Source organism: Piliocolobus tephrosceles, chromosome 14, assembly GCF_002776525.5.
Source record: "Piliocolobus tephrosceles isolate RC106 chromosome 14, ASM277652v3, whole genome shotgun sequence".
Taxonomy (NCBI): domain Eukaryota; kingdom Metazoa; phylum Chordata; class Mammalia; order Primates; family Cercopithecidae; genus Piliocolobus; species Piliocolobus tephrosceles.
The window spans coordinates 4,108,407-4,125,523 of NC_045447.1; the positions used below are offsets into that span (position 1 = coordinate 4,108,407).

Sequence of the window (17,117 nt, forward strand, 5' to 3'; positions counted from 1 at the left end):
ACAGAGTCTTACTCTGTTGCCCAGGCTGGAGTGCAGTGGCATGATCTCAGCTCACTGCAACCTCCCTCCTGGGTTCAAGCAATTCTCCTGCCTCAGCCTCCCGAGTAGCTGGGATTACAGGTGCCCACCACCACACCTGGCTAATTTTTGTATTTTTAGTGGGTTTTACCACATTGGCCAGGCTAGTCCTGAACTCCTGACCTTGTGATCCGCCCTGTGTGGCCTCCCAAAGTGCTGGGATTACAGGTGTGAACCACCGCACCCGGCTAGGCTTTTCTTTAAAGAAGAAAAAAAAGGAATTATGCAAGTTTAACACAGTATATCCCAGTTTTCTTCCCTTTTGTCCATGGGACATTTCAAGAGACAACTGGTCACTGAAGCCAATGCCAGGAAATGCTGCTTGAGGGCAAATAACAAAAGCCCTCCAGCTCCCGTTACTAGGGCTGCCAAATTTAGCAAATGAAAATACAGGGCACGCCATTACCTTTGAAGCTCAGATAAACAATGAATAAGTTTTAGTATAAGTGTGTCCCATGAAATATTTGCGATATGCTTACAGTAAAACATGACTCATTTGTCTGAGATTCCATCTCAATGGGGCATCTTGTATACTATGCAGCAGCCCTGCCTGCCTCGACACCTGACGGGAAAAGCGCGCATGGCCCGGGGCTTTGCCAGGGCTGGAAGGGAACCCACACCTGCCCTGCCCATGTCCAGCACTGGGAGCTGGGGGCCGGGTCCCTACCCCACCACTCTGTGATCATGCCTGTGATCCCAGCACTTTGGGAGACTGAGGCAGGTGGATCACCTGAAGTCAGGAGTTTGAGACCAACCTGGCCAACATGGTGAAGCCCCATCTCTACTAAATATACAAAATAAGCTGGGTGTGGTGGCGTGCCCCTGTAATCCCAGCTACTCAGAAGGCTAAGGCCAGAGAATCGCTTGAATCCGGGAGACGGAGGTTGCAGTGAGCTGAGGTGGCACCAGTGCACTCCAGTCTGGGAGACAGAGCAGGATCTGGGAGGGCATCCTCTATGCCATGTCTGACTGTGGATCCCCAGGTGGTGGCGGACCCTAGCTCCACGAGACGTTCATTTTCCACTATTCAGGATAAGCATCCAAATTCCTCGTGGTTAGAGGAATTCTCCAGCTCTGAGACTCCATCTCAAAAAAAAAATTGTGTAGTGCTCTCAAGCAAGTTCCTCCCCTCCCTCAGTCTCCATGTGCTCAAAATGGGGGGGTCACTAGACGATCTCACCTTTTCTTATTTCTGGAACTTTCTCTGGATATAGCCTGATTTCATACGGGGGACTCTAAGAACGGCCCTCGGAAAGCGAGACTTAGGACCCAATGAGTTATATCCCTGGTGACTCGAGCGGAGTGCAAAGTGGACTCCCCGCAGGTGATCACTCTGACTGCCCCGTCCACCTTTCCGCCCCAGACGCCAGGCACTTGGAGCTGGGCTGACTCTTCCTCTCGTCCAGACACATTTGTGTGCCCCAGAGGGACTTCCAGCAGTTGACATGAGCATGTGCCCAAATCTGGGCTGAGGGCATGAGTCTCGGGGCAATACCAATACTGACCATGCCTTTGTTCAACAAACACTTTGGCACACCCTGTGTGCAAGTGGTGCACACATCTTGTGATGCAGCGGTCAGCAGGAGAGGCGGCATCTGGCAGAGCTGGAGTTCAGAGGCACCAGCAGACGTGGGGCAACGCAGCCTCCATCCATGCAGTGCAGGCTGCTTCCACGGGTTCTACACCGAGTCCAAGTGGGTGCTGTGGCCTCCCAGGTCCTTCCAGCCTGGTCCTCCCAACCCTGCAAAGACCCTCTTGCCATCTTCCCGCTTCTTGGGTTACCACTGGTAAGTCTCCTGGGTGACGTGCAGACCTCCAACCTCCACCCAAAGTAAAGACCGGCTGCTGTGATATCAGGCAGAACCCAAAGGGCCTCGGTGAATACAGATTCCCGGGCCTGACCACAGAACCTGTACTCAGACTAGGGAAGAGACAAGAATCTGTATCTTAGCAAACCCCATCCTCATGACAACACAGGCAGGTGGGCAGTGCACAGAACACTGGCTGGGCAGATGCTTGGGCCCCGTGGAACTCACAGAGCCCCAAAGCCACCAGTCCTTCACAGTCTGGGCCCCAGGGTGACACCAGGCCTCCCGCTGCCAAAGACCACCAGCCAGGCACACCACTCTCAGCCCCCAAGGTCCTGGCTCTGACCTCCAAGCTGCTGCTCCCCGCCCTACACCTTGACTGTCTTTGCAGGGTAAGCAGTGCCTTCCTCATGCACCTGGTTTCCTATTTGTAATCCAGGGCTTGCCCTGAACCTTCTAGAGAAGACCTGACTCACGGCTGGCCTCCTGCAGCAGTGCCCAGCCCAGCCCACCAGGTCTCCAGGGAGAGGAAGTTAAGGAAACTTAAGAACCTGCCTTAACCTACAAATTCAGTTTTGTTTTTTCTAATTAATATGCACAACTGGAAACACACACATCCCAAAAGCTCTGAGAAATAAGTACGGCCATTCACAGCCCACAGCACACAGCCACCAGGAGTGGGCCACTGAGGACCTCTGTGCTTGTTTGTGCACACATCCATGTGGGCAGGCACATATGTCTGCATGTGTATACACATATTCATGTGTGTAAACGTGTGTCCACAATCCATGCGTGCACTTGCACGTCTGACTCGGGTGCAGACGTGTGTGCGTGCAGACATGTATATGTACATACGTGTAAGGACGTGTGTGCACCATGTATGGACACGTGCATGAATGTGCAGAGGTGTTGAGGACTCATGTGCATCGCGCGCACAGCGATAATCCTCGCCAGGCCGGGTGGTGCCCCAGGTTGTGCAGACCCTCGGGCTCCTTGTCAGGAAGGCCGAGTGTCCCCGGTCCCTGAGCCTCGCAGGGCGCTGCCCATTGAGGCGATGGGAGGGGCCCGGCCTGCGGGGCGCCAGAATCGCCTGGGGGGCCACGGAACGGAGGACGAGAACAGGACGGGACGGCGCCGAGGTGCCAATACTGACGTTGTAACCTGGAGCCCGAGGGCATGTGCGAACGCCAGAGCCGAAACCGGCTCCAGGGCACTCGGCCATGCTAAGGCTCGAACTCTCCACCCAAGACCGCGCAGAGCTTGCGAGAACGTGGCGGAGCGAGCGCGGCGCTTGCGCAGCGGCCTCAGGCGCCCCATACCGTCCAGCGCACCCGCTGTTCCCCTGGCAGGGCCGCGTCCGGAAGTCCGTGGAGCGGATCTTCCGATCCCCGTTCTCTGATTCGTTACCAACCTTCCACTTCCGTAGACTGTTCCTTCCCGCCTTCCGCCGTCTGCTGGGCGTGTCGCCGCAGGAGGTGCGCGCCCGCCCTGTTTTGTTTCCGGGGGAATCTACTTCTCTGAAGGGCGCTCGGGACTTCCGTTTGTTCCCCGCAGCTTCTAATTGGCTGCTTTTATGAATATATTAAGGCACGAAAAATTGTAGATTTGTTTCTTACACGTTCAAACTAATAAAGACGATTAATGCGAACAGTTGTGGTTTCACACTGGGCCCTGACATTTCTATAAATGTACCTCCATGGAGAGCGAATAACAAGTCGCCCTCACCGAAAGGTGAATGAAGTTTTGGTCCTTAAATACCGACCTTCATGGAGATTGTGGCGTGTTGTATGAAAGGAGAGAAGGTTAGCACTCCCCTTGACAAGGATGGAAGAGGCCTTCGGGCCTGACAACACGCATACGGTTAAGGCATTGCCACCTACTTCGTGGCATCTAACCATCGTTTTTTGTTTACTTGTTTTTCTTCAGACGTGAGTCTTACGCCATCGCCCAGACAGGAGTGCAATGGCGCGATCTCGGCTCACTACAACCTGCACCTCCTGGATTCGAGCGATTCTCCTGCCTCAGCCTCCAGGGTAGCTGGGATTACAGGCGTGCGCCACCACGCCCGACTAATGTTTTGTATTTTTAGTAGAGATGGGGGTTTCGCCATGTTGACCAAGGCTGGTCTTGAACTCCTGACCTCAGGTGATCCGCCCACCCTCGGCCTCCCAAAGTGCTGGGATTACAGGCAGGAGCCACTGCAAAGCCCGGCGCATTTTTTGTCTTATCTTCTTTCGTCTTCTTTCCCCGGGACGCGGGCTGGGGATGCGCGTGTGCACGGGTGCGCGGTTCCGCCGCTGCGTGGGGCTTTTCCCTTCTTCTTCACCGCCGCTTCTTGGCACTGGGTCGTGTTCGCGTCCCACACCCGGCAGGGCCCGTCTCCCGCGGGCGGCCCGGTCGCCGCCTCAGGCACTGGGCGGCTCGGCGGGTCGACGGGAGCGTCTCCAGCATCGCAAACGTTCGGGGCCTCGTTCAAAGTCTGATGGAAGTTTCCGCCTAACACTGATTCATTCACAGAAAACTAAGCATTGGGCACGGTCCGGAGTTACGGCAGCTACCGAGCGAAGCCGCTGCCCGCCCGGAGCGCGTTCCCGGCCATTCCAGAGGCTTCGCCCCAGCCCCGTGGAGACCGGCTCCAGCGAGTAGGGCGGACGGGGAGGTCCACACCCAAGTCCAGATCCAAGGAGGCGCGAGGACCTCGGAACCCTGAGACGCAGGGAGGGTCCCGCAAGGCCCCGGGGCTGGAGGGGAACCAGGGGCTAGGAGAGGGGTCAGGGCCCCACGGACCTGTGCAAGGACCTGAACTTCGACCCTCAGCAAGGGCGAGACCTTGGAGAGCCTCCCGCAGGGGAGGGACGGGACCGAATGAGCTCAAAGGACATCCCTCCGGCGACCACGCTGAGAACAGCCCAGCGGGCAAGGATGGCAGCGGGAAGACCTTCGGGGCTGCGGCGGGGCGAGGCCGGAGGCCGGATGCGGGCAATATGGAGGGGCTGGGAGCCCTGGGTTCTGGAGAAGATGTGCCAACGGCCGTGGAGGGCAGGGTCGGGGGTAACTGCAGGGTGTCAGTTCCCCTCCGGGGAAGGACGCGGTGCCACCTCCTGAGACAGCCAAGGCTGCGGGAGGCGCAGGCCCCGGGAACTGGAGGGCCCGGCACTGAGGCTTGGGATGCCGAGAACAGGCAGGCCAAGTGCGCGCCGCTCCAGGGCTCAGGCCTGCGCGGTCAACACACCAGCCACATTAAAGCCACAGCCTGGTTCGCATCCCTTAGGAGGGGGTGGGCCGATCCAAGTGAGGGCTCAGCCTGGAGGGTGGAAACCGCGGCCCACCCCACCCCCTGCACCCCGACAGTGAAGCTGCCAAGCGACCTTCATCTGTTGCAGCCCCTACCCTTGGGGTCACCCTATATTCTGGTATTTCCCTCCCCAAAAGGCCTTATGGGAACCCTCCCTCCTGCTCACCAAGCTTTTTTTGTTTTTGTTTTGAGACGAAGTCTTGCTCTGTCGTCCAGGCTGGAGTGCAGTGGTGCGATCTCGGCTCACTGCAACTTCTGCCTCCCAGATTCAAGTAATTCTCCTGCCTCAGCCTTTCGAGTAGCTGGGACTACAGGCGCCCGCCTCCTCGCCCGGCTAATTTTTCGTATTTTTAGTAGAGACGGGGTTTCACCGGTTAGCCAGGATGGTCTCGGTCTCCTGACCTCGTGATCCGCCCGCCTCGGCCTCCTAAAGTGCTGGGATTACAGGCTTGAGCCACCGCAGCCGGCGCTCACCAAGCTTTTGACAGAAGAGTTGACTATCAGGAAAAACTGAGAGAGACCTTGAAATAAGCACAAGGAAAAACACCCTCTGCTCGACCTAAGGAGCCTTTGCTCTTCACTGTTCACAGCTCGAAACTGGGGGAAGCTGAACGAGCCTGCCCAGTGGGATGTGATGATTACTGTGGAGTTGGACCTTTGGCCAGTTTTGAATCTATTTGCAATTTGTCTCAGCATTCGTTTGCCTGCGTAAGTGTGGTACTTCCAAGCGGTTGTAACATCTTTTTTTTTCTTTTTTAAGACAGAGTCTCGCTCTGTCCACCAGGCTGGAGTGCAGTGAGGCGATCTCGGCTCCGCCTCCTGGGTTCCCGCCATTCTCCTGGCTCAGCCTCCCGAGTAGCTGGGACTACAGGCGCCCGCCACCTCACCCGGCTAATTTTTTGTATTTTTAGTAGAGACGGGGTTTCACCGTGGTCTCGATCTCCTGACCTTGTGATCCACCCGCCTCGGCCTCCCAAAGTGCTGGGATTACAGGCGTGAGCCACCGCTCCCGGCCGGTTGTAACATCTTACAGGCCCCCCTCATTAGTTGAGTTATGTAAAATCTTTGCCAAGTGGATCTGGCCTTTAACAGTACCTGCAGCCCCTGCTCCCCCGCACCCGTCAGGCTTGGTGGTGAGGGTCAGGGTCTCCCAGGAGGGCGTGAAATGCCATCTCAGTCCATAGCCAGGAGCGGGCATCACTCTACTGGGATTCAGCATCCTCTGCCCGTCCTCTGGGTAACCATACCTGATTCTCCTCTTCACTGACTCTTTCTTTTCTCCTATTTCTCAGAACTCATCCTTGACCCTAAGGTAGCTCCTTGCTGGGTCGGTGAATCCACACGGCCAACACCTTACCCCACCACTGTGTTTTGAGAGCTTCCTTCATGGGCTGAAGAGCAGGATGTGCCAGGATGTGACACGCAGCTTGTTTTCCTAAATGACACAGATGGACCCCACCGGTGCATGGTTCCCATCGATGGAAACCACCAGAAAGGCACCCAGAGAGGGAGAACGGCAAGCGGGGTGAGAGCGTTCACCTGGTCTGTGTGTGTGTCCCCGTCCGTCACGTCTGTCCTGGGCACAAACTCCTGTAGGTTTTTAAACATAGGACTCAAGTAAGGACTGGAAAGATGTTTATCAAATAACACCAATCTCCTGATGAGTCAGCTGTTTGAACACGCACCCAGCACCACCCACCGTGTCCTGAATCAAGCACGGAGCGTGGCCTGCTGCTGCCCCTACTGCCAGGTTACCGGGAACACCGGAGACCAGAAGATGCTGAACAGCCCCACGAAGACACACTCAGCAAAACCAGACCAGGAGGCCTCAAGATAAACGACCTGGTTTCAACGGATACATGGTACAGAACAAAGAGGGAGGACCTGGCGATTTAAAAACACTTGAGGGGCCGGGCTCGGTGGCTCACACCTGTAATCCCAGAACTCTGGGAGGCCAAGGCAGGCAAAGCACTTGAGGTCAGGAGTTCAAGACTAATCTGGCAACACGGTGAAACCCCAACTCTGCTAAAAATACAAAAATTATCCGGGCGTGGTGGGTGGGTGCCTGTAATCCCAGCTACTCAGGAGGCTGAGGCAGGAGAATCACCTGAACCTGGGAGGTGGAGGTTGCAGTGAGCTGAGGTTGTGCCACTGCACTCCAGCCTGGGCGACAGAGCAAGACGTCTCCAAAAAAAAAAGGCTTGAGGTAAACTAACCAGATGCAGGTGAAGACCTTGTCTGGATCCCAATTCCATACACAGGCATACACGTGTGCAAGCACATACATGCATTTGCGCATGTGCACACACATACCCTATGCACACATACCTTGCAGGTACATCTGCATACACATACACATGCTGTCATTCGCTGCACAAACGTACTTGTGTGCACCCATGTAGAGGTGTGCCCTAAATGCATATATACATGTGTATGTGCATGTGACGTGTGTATATGCGTGTATGTGTGCACATACAGGAACACTTTCTTTAAACATACTAAGACAACAGGGGAAATCTGAACATCACATAGTCAATTAAAGAATTTTAGTGGGGGCCGGGCGTGGTGGCTCAAGCCTGTAATCCCAGCACTTTGGGAGGCTGAGACGGGCGGATCACGAGGTCAGGAGATTGAGATCATCCTAGCTAACACGGTGAAACCCCGTCTCTACTAAAAAATACAAAAAACTAGCCGGGTGAGGTGGCGGGTGCCTGTAGTCCCAGCTACTTGGGAGGCTGAGGCAGGAGAATGGCATAAACCCTAAACCCGGGAGGCGGAGCTTGCAGTGAGCTGAGATCCGGCCACTGCACTCCAGCCTGGAGGACAGAGCGAGACTCCCTCTCAAAAAAAAAAAAAAAAAAAGAATTTTAGGGGGGCTGGGTACAATGGCTCACGCTTGCAGTCCCAGCACTTTGGGAGGCAGAAGTGCATCACTGGAGGCCAGGAGTTTGAGACCAGCCTAGGCACCATAGTGAGACCCTATCTCTGCAAAATAAAAAATAAAAAATTCACTGGCCTGCCTGGCCAACATGGCAAAAACCCGATTCTACTAAAAATACACAAAATAGCTGGGCCTGTAATCCCAGCTACTCAGGAGGCTGAGGCACAAGAATCGCTTGAACCCGGGATATGGGATTGCAGTGAGCTGAGATGGCACCACTGCACTCCAGCCCGGGTGAGTTTATACCCTGTCTCAAAAATAATTAGACGGGCATGGTATCAAGTGTCTGTGGTCCCAGCTACTTGGGAGGCTGAGGTGGGAGGATCACTCGTGTCCAAGAGGTTGAGGCTGCAGTGAGTCGTGATCACACCACTGTATTCCAGCCTGGGCAACAGAGCAAGACCCTATCTCAAAAAAAAAAAAAAAAAAAAAATGCAGAGGGTTGCAGAACTTTTTTGGTATGAAAATGGCACTGTGGTAATAATGCTTCTGGAGAATTATTTTGAGACACTACCCGTTCACCGCTTACATGGTAGAACGTCTGGGATTTGTACTAAAATAACAGGAGCCCATGAACAAGGAAGTTCCTGCAGCAGGGACAGGGACAGGAACCTGGGGGCCCCACGCTCTTCACATCTGAAAGCTCCTGTTAGTTTTGTAAGGCATACCCTGGAAGATACTCCCCAGCACGGTGGTGGCAGCAGGACTTTGGAGGACCTTTCCTCATCTGTGCCTACCTGCCTAACACTGTCAGTAATTAGCACACAGGTATATACCTAAGAGTGGAAAAACCAATACAAAATACATAGAATAATTAGCACAAATAGATGACTTTCCTAAGGTTACTGTTAAAACCCAGGACTGTCCTCTGTGGGGCACACTGGCACACCAGACACTACCCCCACCACCAGGGGACAAAGCTCTCCCACCCCACAGAGACAGCCACGTTTTAAGTTAAGAAATTCTCACAGGACAAAATTAGAAGACATGAAAATTTTTATTTTCAAAAAGAATGTATTTTTACATAAATCTACAACAGAATTCAAATGTAGAAAAAATAAACTATATTCAAGGATACAGCGCTCAGCACAGCACACCCCCTCCCCGGAGTGGGCCATCCCCCCAGAACAAGACTGAAGGAGGCTGGCCGCCCCCAGGACCCCCACAGCAGGGCAGCCGCAGGCTGGCACGCGGAACTCCCCGTGTCTGTCACAACAGACTGCAAATGTGAGGCGCCCAGACCCTGAGCGTCGGAGACAAACACCAACCCATTTTCACTGTGGCAACTCACTTCTTAGCGCAGGTCACTCATCCGTACACCTCATCAGAAACAGAGGGGCAAGGGAAACCACAGGACATACATCTCCAGATGCCTCGGATAACCCCCTCCTCACCTCTGCCACTGGAGGACCCCCAGGAGAGCCCACCTGACAACCCCTTCCTCCCTGGGCCGGTGCAACAAAAACCTGCAGGATTCACCCAGGACTCCAGGCCCTGAGAGAGGCAGAGCTGGCTGGGCTCCCCCAGGACTCCAGGCCCTCAGAGAGGCAGAGCTGGCTGGGCTCCGGGGCCAGGGCCCTCTGTAGACCCAGGATCCAAGCTGGCTTCCCAGAGCATCACAGCCCACCCCACCCCAAAGCCCTGCCCCGTGGGACAGACCCAGGCGCCTGTGCCCTCGGCCACCCTGCTCTGCCCTGTGTGTGGCAGCCCTCACCACAACGGTCTCCACAGAGCTCAGGTTTCAGCCTCGCTCCCCAGAGGCGCCAGCTTGGCCTCCACTGTAAACCGCTGTGCAGGTGAGCACCAGGAAGCCGCGCCGCCAGGAGCACAGACGGGTGGGCGGGCGAGTGAGGGTTCCCGCAAGGACGGTGAGGCTTGCGCTTAGCACCCAACCCCTCGAGGATGCCGAAGGGCAGCACTGGCCCTGCAGCCCTCATAGGGCGCATCAGTCCCACTGGCATCTGACCTGGACTGAAGGACTCAGGGAGCCTTCCCATGCCAGGCATCCCCCACATCCCAAAGGGAGCCCATCAGGAGCTTGGCTCCTTTGCAGCTAAGAACCTCCCCACCCCCGCTCCTCCCCCAGCAACACTGAACAATGAACCTAGAGCCGAAGGCGTCTTCAGAGAGCAGGCGCAGCCAGCCTCAGCACCTCCTTTCCGAAGAAACCTTCCGCCCTCTTGCGCCACGAGAGCCTTTCTCCAAGAAAGCCACATGGAGACGAGCTTCACAAGGACTCACTTGCCACAACCGTTCACAAAACCCCACCTTTTATTACAGTCTGTGGTGCTGCTTGTTGCAGGGACACTGAGACAAACAGGAGCGTCGTGCGCGATGACTGTGCTGCCCACGTGTGGTCCACAAGCTCCCAAGACACAAACGGCTCTTTACACGGAAAACAACCACACAATGCTGTTTTCCAGAAAGACAAAAATACACTAGCAACGGCTACTGGCGGGAATGGAGGAGTCAGGGCCCTAGGCCAAAGGGGAGGCCAGCTGGCGGGGCCATGGTGGCGGTGACGGCGTGCACTGGGTCATGGAATATCAAAAAGATACAGAACGTTTACTGAAAAAACACAACGCATGTTAAATTGAACTTCACCCTTTTGTAATAAAAAATTAAAAATTTTTGTTGACTCTGAACACAATAGACTAGGAACTCTTCCCTAGACAGTGTTAGAATTGGCAAGAAATGTCACCAGCAACTTTTAGAACTTTCCGGTGGTCCACACCTTCCGCTCGGCCAAATCATCTTCAAAGAGGAGGCTCAAATCAGGCCCTGTCCTGACCCCCAGGCGCAGACCCTGGGGACCACCTCCAAGACACCATGTTTCTTGCCAATCCGGGTCAACTTCCCGACAGTCTCTCGCGGGCAGGAGCAAAGGGACTTAGCAGTCACTCTTCCACAGTTTAATTGTTTTGTCATTTTCTAGCGCAGCAGAGGCAATGATGTTTTCTGTTGGGTGACAAGCTGTTGAGATCACAACATCTGAAAACAAAGACACAGTCAGAAATAGAGCCATCCCTATGCCCTGGGCGCCATCCCAGACTGAGCTCCACCTCTCCCCAGAAACGCTGGTAGCTTCTGCACACCACCCGGAAGGTCTCAGGACAAGCACCTGCTGCCTCCCCTCGACACAGGAAGCCCAGGGGAGGGGAGCGAGGGGACAGCAGCTGGTACCAGGGCGACACAGCCGGTTGGGGGGCAGGGGCAGGAGGCCGCAGGGAGTGTCAGCCCTGCCTGCAGACCAGGAGCCCCACATGCCCCCACTAGCAGCGGCTCGGCACCCACAGGGAGGAGCGTGGCAGCAGGACCGGCTCAGAGGCCAGCACGCACAAGGACCCCAGTCAGACCCCTCACGGTCCTCAGTCCTTTATCGACAATGTCCCTCTTTTACTCGGACCCTGAGCCGCCCACTCCCACCGCCTCCCATCAATGCTGAGCCTCAGAGTGCTCCACAGGGCTGGCTCTGTCACAGCGAGGACAAGTCCACCACCCGAGCAGGGCGGTCAGATCTAACAGGCTGGTGCAAGGTCGGCCACATCAAAGTGTTTACAACTTCTACATAAACCAAAGGAACCCCAGAACGCCAGCGAGGACCCGGAGGAAGGCCCAGGCCCGCCGTGGAGCACGAGTGCTGACCCCAGGCTGGGTGAAGCTGCTCACACGCAGGGAGAAGCAGCACCTCCCCCGATTTCCACAAGGGCTTGCCCCCCATGTTCTCATTGGCCCCATGAGACATGGAAATGCGGGGCCAGAGGGTGAGGAAGCAGTGGTGGCTCCAGAGGGCAGCCAGGACCCAGGGCGGGGGCAACCCCAGGTCGCCTGGGAACCAGCACCGCTGTGGAGCCCACTAGGCCTGCATGCAGCTGGGGTCTCTCTGGGAGAGGGAACAGGTATCCGAAAGGAGCCAGAGCCTCCAGGATGGGGCAGCGATGACCTCACTGTCCCCGGCCCAGGAAATGGAGCTCGCCGTGAAGTGGGACACGCTACACCCACCTAAAGTCCCACAGCCACACACACCTTCCGGACCAGAATACCTGGCAGAACAGGAAGAAACAGGGTTCAAGACAGGAGCCCTGGGTCCGAGTCAGCAGCACAGTGACCAGCTCCATGCCTTGGGCAAGAGCTCTTAGCAGCGGCTCCTCAACGGGGCCAGCGGAGGGCTGAGGAGGGAAGGGGAAGACGACGGCACCCCTACGGGCAGACCATGCTTCACCTACAGAACTGTCCTCACATCAACAGGCAGCCAGTGGCTGCGGGAGCACAGGCCCTCACCTGTGTGGCCTTGTAGTTTCTGTACAATCTCTTTCGTCTGAAGGTTCCAGATGTAAACAAGGTTATCCTCTGAGCCAGACACAATCCACTAAGTAACAACAAGCAGGGAAAACAGGGCAAGGAAAAGCAGGTCAGCACTCGTGCATGTGGAAGGGGCAGAATCTCCAGTTATGCCCTGCCCCACGCCCACCCCGCCGGTGGCTGCCTGGCTGAACTCAACCGAAAAGCCCTGCCTGCCCTCCAGCCAGGCCTGAGGCTTCCTCTCCCAGTGGGGACAGCCCCGCCTGCTCTACCCCAGCACTGGCCTCGCTCAAAGAAGCCAGGCACTTGCCTGCCCCAGGAGAGGCTTCCAGGATGGAAGATGCTTCTCAGGTCACCCTTTCCTGGGTCTGTGTGTCACACACATGCTGCCTGAGAGTCACCCTGGTCTAAGCAGCATCGAGACCAGTGTGGGCGGGCGGGAAAACACACTCCCCTCCCTGCTGGGGCGGGTGGATGACAGCCTCGGAGCCAGCGCACCCACCCAGGGACACCCTGAGCCACCACGGAGCTCCACCTGTTGGGTCCCAACCCCCTCGGAAGGCATCGGCCAAGCACTGCCAGCAGAGCCCAGCAACAGGCTGCCTGCCTCCGTTAAGGAGCTGGACCTAGAAACAGACGAAACAAGGTGTCCCCGGTACTTGGCGCAGCGTACTTTGGTTGAAACAGAAATTCCTTTTGTGGGCACCGAAAAGCGTCTGAGTGTAAAGCAACCTGTAACAGGTGTGACCTCTCGGGAGAGTAAGCTGGGAACGCGTGAGACACTTCAAGGTTGTAAGACTCACCTTCCCGCCAGTAACAGAGAAATTAGCAAATATGCAGTATTTCTCATTCTTGTGGCCAGTGTACGTCTTCAGGCACTGAAACAGGAGGGGACAGGCTGGTCACAGGGTCATGGATCCCCTTGATTTCGTATAATTCTATGTTCTAAGCAAGGCGTTTCACCACTGACTACGCTTATTTCTAAAAAGTACAAGTACAAAACCCACACAATGGAAGATTTAACTTGCAGACTGCCGCCCTACAAATACCCAGGTCTCTCAGGAATCCGCACCAAACCCAGCGGAAATGGCTCTCTGAGCTCCTCTCCTTTGTCATCAGCGGGGCCACTCTGTCCCCACCAGAGGCCATGACCCAGGGACGGCGCACACCGGGGGCCCAAGCCTGCGGGAGCTCACCTTCCCCTTGCTGTAGTCCCAGAGCTTCAGAGTGCTGCAAGACAGAGAGAGGGGTGAGGCGGCACGTCCAGAGGCGTCCTTCTGTCCCCACGCCCAACTCTGCAGCCACTATGTCACGGCCACCATCAGCGCCAGGTGCAAAAGCCAGCGGGGATGCAACCCCCTTCCCCATCAGCGTGAGGGGCCCTCTGGCTCAGAGTCCAGTGACTTGGCGTTGGGGAGCAACGGTGTGAGAGCCGCAAGTATTTGCAGTTCCAAGAGAGACTTTAACAGGAAGCTGACGGGTGTTACCGTCCCTGACTCAGGTCATCCTCAAAAGGGTGAGGAAGTCCTCTTGGTTCTGGAAACATCCAGAACAGGTTTTACCACCCAATCACACAGCCCTCAGAGGATCGGGGCCCAGACTCAGACCCACAGGGCTGAGGCTGCACGCATGGGAAAGGTGGAGCTTAGAGAACAGTCCGGGAGGGCGGCAGCTTTGTGAGAGGTAAAACCAAGGTCCTCAGAGGTCAGAACCAGAACGGGCCTTGGAGGACCCCAGACCACCTACTCCTTCATGCGAGATGGCTAGGCCTGCCCCGGCCACAGTCGCTCAACCAGAAAACTGACCCTAAATCCTCCTTTAGTCAGACCTGAGGTTCAGCGTCGGGAAGGGATGGGAAGGGATGGGCAGGGGCCTGCCCTCTGACCTAACAGGCCACTGCCCAGAAGCCAAAGCTCCAGCAGGAGCCTGGGTCCCATGCCAAGCCCACGACATGCTCTCCGAAGGCTCACGCTGGCAAGCAGGTGTCTCTGGCTGGGGAGGCCACACGCCCGCCCCCACGGTCCCACGCAGTACTCACTTGTCCAGCGTGGCAGCCAGGATGTATTTGCCGTTCGGGGAGAACTTCACAAAAGACACTGGGGGGTTGTCGTCATCTGCAATAATAACGGACAGGTGACACGGGGCGGGCGCTGACAGCTGGGCAGGGACAGGAGGTGGGACCCGTTCCCCATCCCCCACGTGCGACATCTGAGTGAGGTCGGCCACCACCACCAGTGCCAGCACCACCACCCCTCGGTGCCCCGAAGGGTGGCCTAGCCACGCACACCAGCCGTGAGCAGGTTCTTGACACCTCAAGCCCATGGCCCCGGGGGCCCCTTGACACCAGGACTTTAGGAATACAGGCCTCCTCGGGCACCGGGCAGTGGGCATTCTCAGGAATCACCTGCCTCACAGGGGATGGATGAGGTTGGCGAATGCCCAACTCAACAGAGGGACGACTCCACCAGCAGCAAAGAGAACTGGGGAAGTCACCTTGGAAATTCTCCTTTAAGAATTTATCGACGCAAGGGGCATTCACGCCCACAGAACCCATCTGCTTGTTGTCACACCCACAGCTAATGCCCCAGGCCTATCAGCTGGACCCCGCACCCCTGGGGGCAGAGTAGAGCCACTTTTTCTCACACAGCTGAAAGAGTCAAGGCTCCCAGAAGCTGTCCATGCACAGGTCAGAGTTTTCAGGACATGACAACCTCACAACCCGCACAACCGGAGGAAGGCGTTTCCCCTCACCGGAGTGAGGAGGGGGGAATCTCAAGGAAGGTGTGTCCTGGTGCAGGCCCCACCCCTAGGCCCCATCACGGACCCCCCTCCCGCCACCAACGAGCATGTGCACGTGTGTCCCGAGCACCGGGAAGGACGCGGCCCTCAGCATTACCACCACGGGGACGCCTGGCCTCGCCAGGCACCTGGCGTCTCCGCTCCCTCAGCCCGGTCACACACACTGAAAAGGCACGGGAGACTCTGTGAGGCCACGCAGGCCCTCCCTCAGGGGCACACCACATCACACGGCCAGGCAGGCCGAGGCCACAGTAAGGGCCGGGGGCCAGGCTCCCTTAACACAGCTAAGGGCAAATATGTCTGCATGCCTAACCCAGGCTGCCTGGGCAGAGCTCACAGAGAAGGAACGCATCAGCCAACCTGTCTCAGTGAAGTCCAGAAAGGCCTAACTCACTAGACCTGAGGAGATGCCGACAGAAAAACTGCTACGCAGCGACCCCTCCGTCCCCACCCTGGGCTCAGGGGCGCCCAAAACCACCTGTGCCCAGGCTGGAATCCCGGTCCCTGCACCTGCTTGCTGTGGAGCTTTGGGCTAGTGAATGAGCCTCTCTGCAGGATGAGAACACCCCTCCTCGCAGGTGGCCGTGAGGGTTACGTGCGCTCACACAACAGTGGCACACACAGCTGAGCACAGGTGGCCCGTTCAGGGGACACCAAGGACGGTGTGATCTTGCTCAGGAGGGATGCATAGCAAAAGGCTGGCCCCACAAGGCAGGAAGCTACATAGACCGCTGTGGCAAGGAGACTCACGCTGAAGTCCAGGCCTCCAGAGTCTCAGAGGTGAGTGTACCGGAGACGAGGCCTTCAATGAGGCAACAGAGTGAAAATGAGGCCCCAGGGTGGTGTCCTTACGACAGGACATTTGGACACATGGAGGCACCAGGGACACCAGTGTGAAGCCAGGGTAAGGCAGCACCTATAAGCCAGGAAGAGGCCTCCTCGATCCTGACTGCAGCCTCTCGGACTGTGGGGAAACACATTCCTGCCGCTGGAAGCCTCCCAGTCTGTGGGGCTTGGTGTCAGCTGGGCCAGCAAGCTACAACAGACTAGGGGGAAGAAGAGCACAAACGGGGTGCCTCCCCACACAGGGGGTCCACCCCCCATCTTCACCACCCAGCTCCCTCTTTAAGGTGTGCCCCATCTCACACGTCTAACCTAGGCTTCTATACACTCCCCAGATGAAAACCCTTCCGCTCCTTTCTGCAGGCTCTGCAAGGGGCGGCTGGGAACCCCGGGCCGTCACAGACCCTCAGGCCACACCCTGCCCGGCACCTGGCCTTCCATCCAGGCCACGCCATGACCCTCCTTCCTCTCCTCCCACTGAGGCGTGAAGACCTTGTGCCTGTCCTCCATGCCCCCAGCGCACCCCCATCCACCTCGGCAGCACCCCCAGCAGATAGGCAGGTGCTCAGCCTGTCGACTCAAGGAATGATCCAAGAGGCTGGCACGAGAGCAGGGGCCCGAAGCCAGGAGGCAATGGGGGTGCCCAGAGGACGCTAGTGAGCAGAGGACCGAGTGAGGCTCGATAGCACAGGCCGAGGAGCCCCACACAGGCCCAAGAGAAGAAAGACCACGGCAGGAAAACTTCACCAGAAGGAGCACCAGAGCCAGCAGGCGGTCGGAAGGAGCTGGCCGAACGGTCGGACAAGGAGGAAGGTTCCTCCTACAGGGGCAGACCCAGGGCAGAGGAGGAAGGAGGAGCTGGTGAAGAACAGGGGCAGGGACCCAGCAAGAGAGGCCCTCCCCACAGACCCAGCCTCCACGCAGAGCCACACTCACCGATGAGCGTCTTCAGGCACTGGCCCGAGGCGGTGTCCCAGATGCGACTTCGAAGCAAAGAGAACAAAAAAGTGTAAGCAGACAAGTTAAGATCTTAACTTGTCTGCTTACACTT

At 56.8% G+C, this 17,117-nt stretch overlaps 1 protein-coding gene, 1 long non-coding RNA gene and 1 other non-coding gene across 3 annotated transcripts in view; 2 read left to right on the forward strand and 1 right to left on the reverse strand.

The window, feature by feature from the left end:
- Positions 1-3,666: 3,666 nt before the first annotated feature.
- Positions 3,667-3,792, forward strand: LOC111524015. The gene has a single exon (XR_002725661.1). It is a non-coding gene; the product is annotated as a U6atac minor spliceosomal RNA (small nuclear RNA).
- Positions 3,793-5,569: 1,777 nt separating this feature from the next.
- On the forward strand, positions 5,570-6,845 carry LOC111523980. Its single transcript, XR_002725657.2, has 2 exons — positions 5,570-5,889; positions 6,474-6,845. It is a non-coding gene; the product is annotated as an uncharacterized LOC111523980 (long non-coding RNA).
- A 2,255-nt stretch (positions 6,846-9,100) lies between these two features.
- Positions 9,101-17,117, reverse strand: part of WDR5 (WD repeat domain 5) — a 29,923-nt gene continuing 21,906 nt past the window's right edge. Inside the window, exons 8-13 of the mRNA XM_026457511.1 lie at positions 17,003-17,095; positions 14,463-14,538; positions 13,621-13,654; positions 13,228-13,302; positions 12,404-12,491; positions 9,101-11,113 (exon numbers count right to left, since the gene is read on the reverse strand). Of these exons, the coding sequence (XP_026313296.1) occupies positions 11,013-11,113; positions 12,404-12,491; positions 13,228-13,302; positions 13,621-13,654; positions 14,463-14,538; positions 17,003-17,095 (467 nt within the window). The 3' untranslated portion in view covers positions 9,101-11,012. The remainder of the gene's footprint in view (positions 11,114-12,403; positions 12,492-13,227; positions 13,303-13,620; positions 13,655-14,462; positions 14,539-17,002; positions 17,096-17,117) is intronic.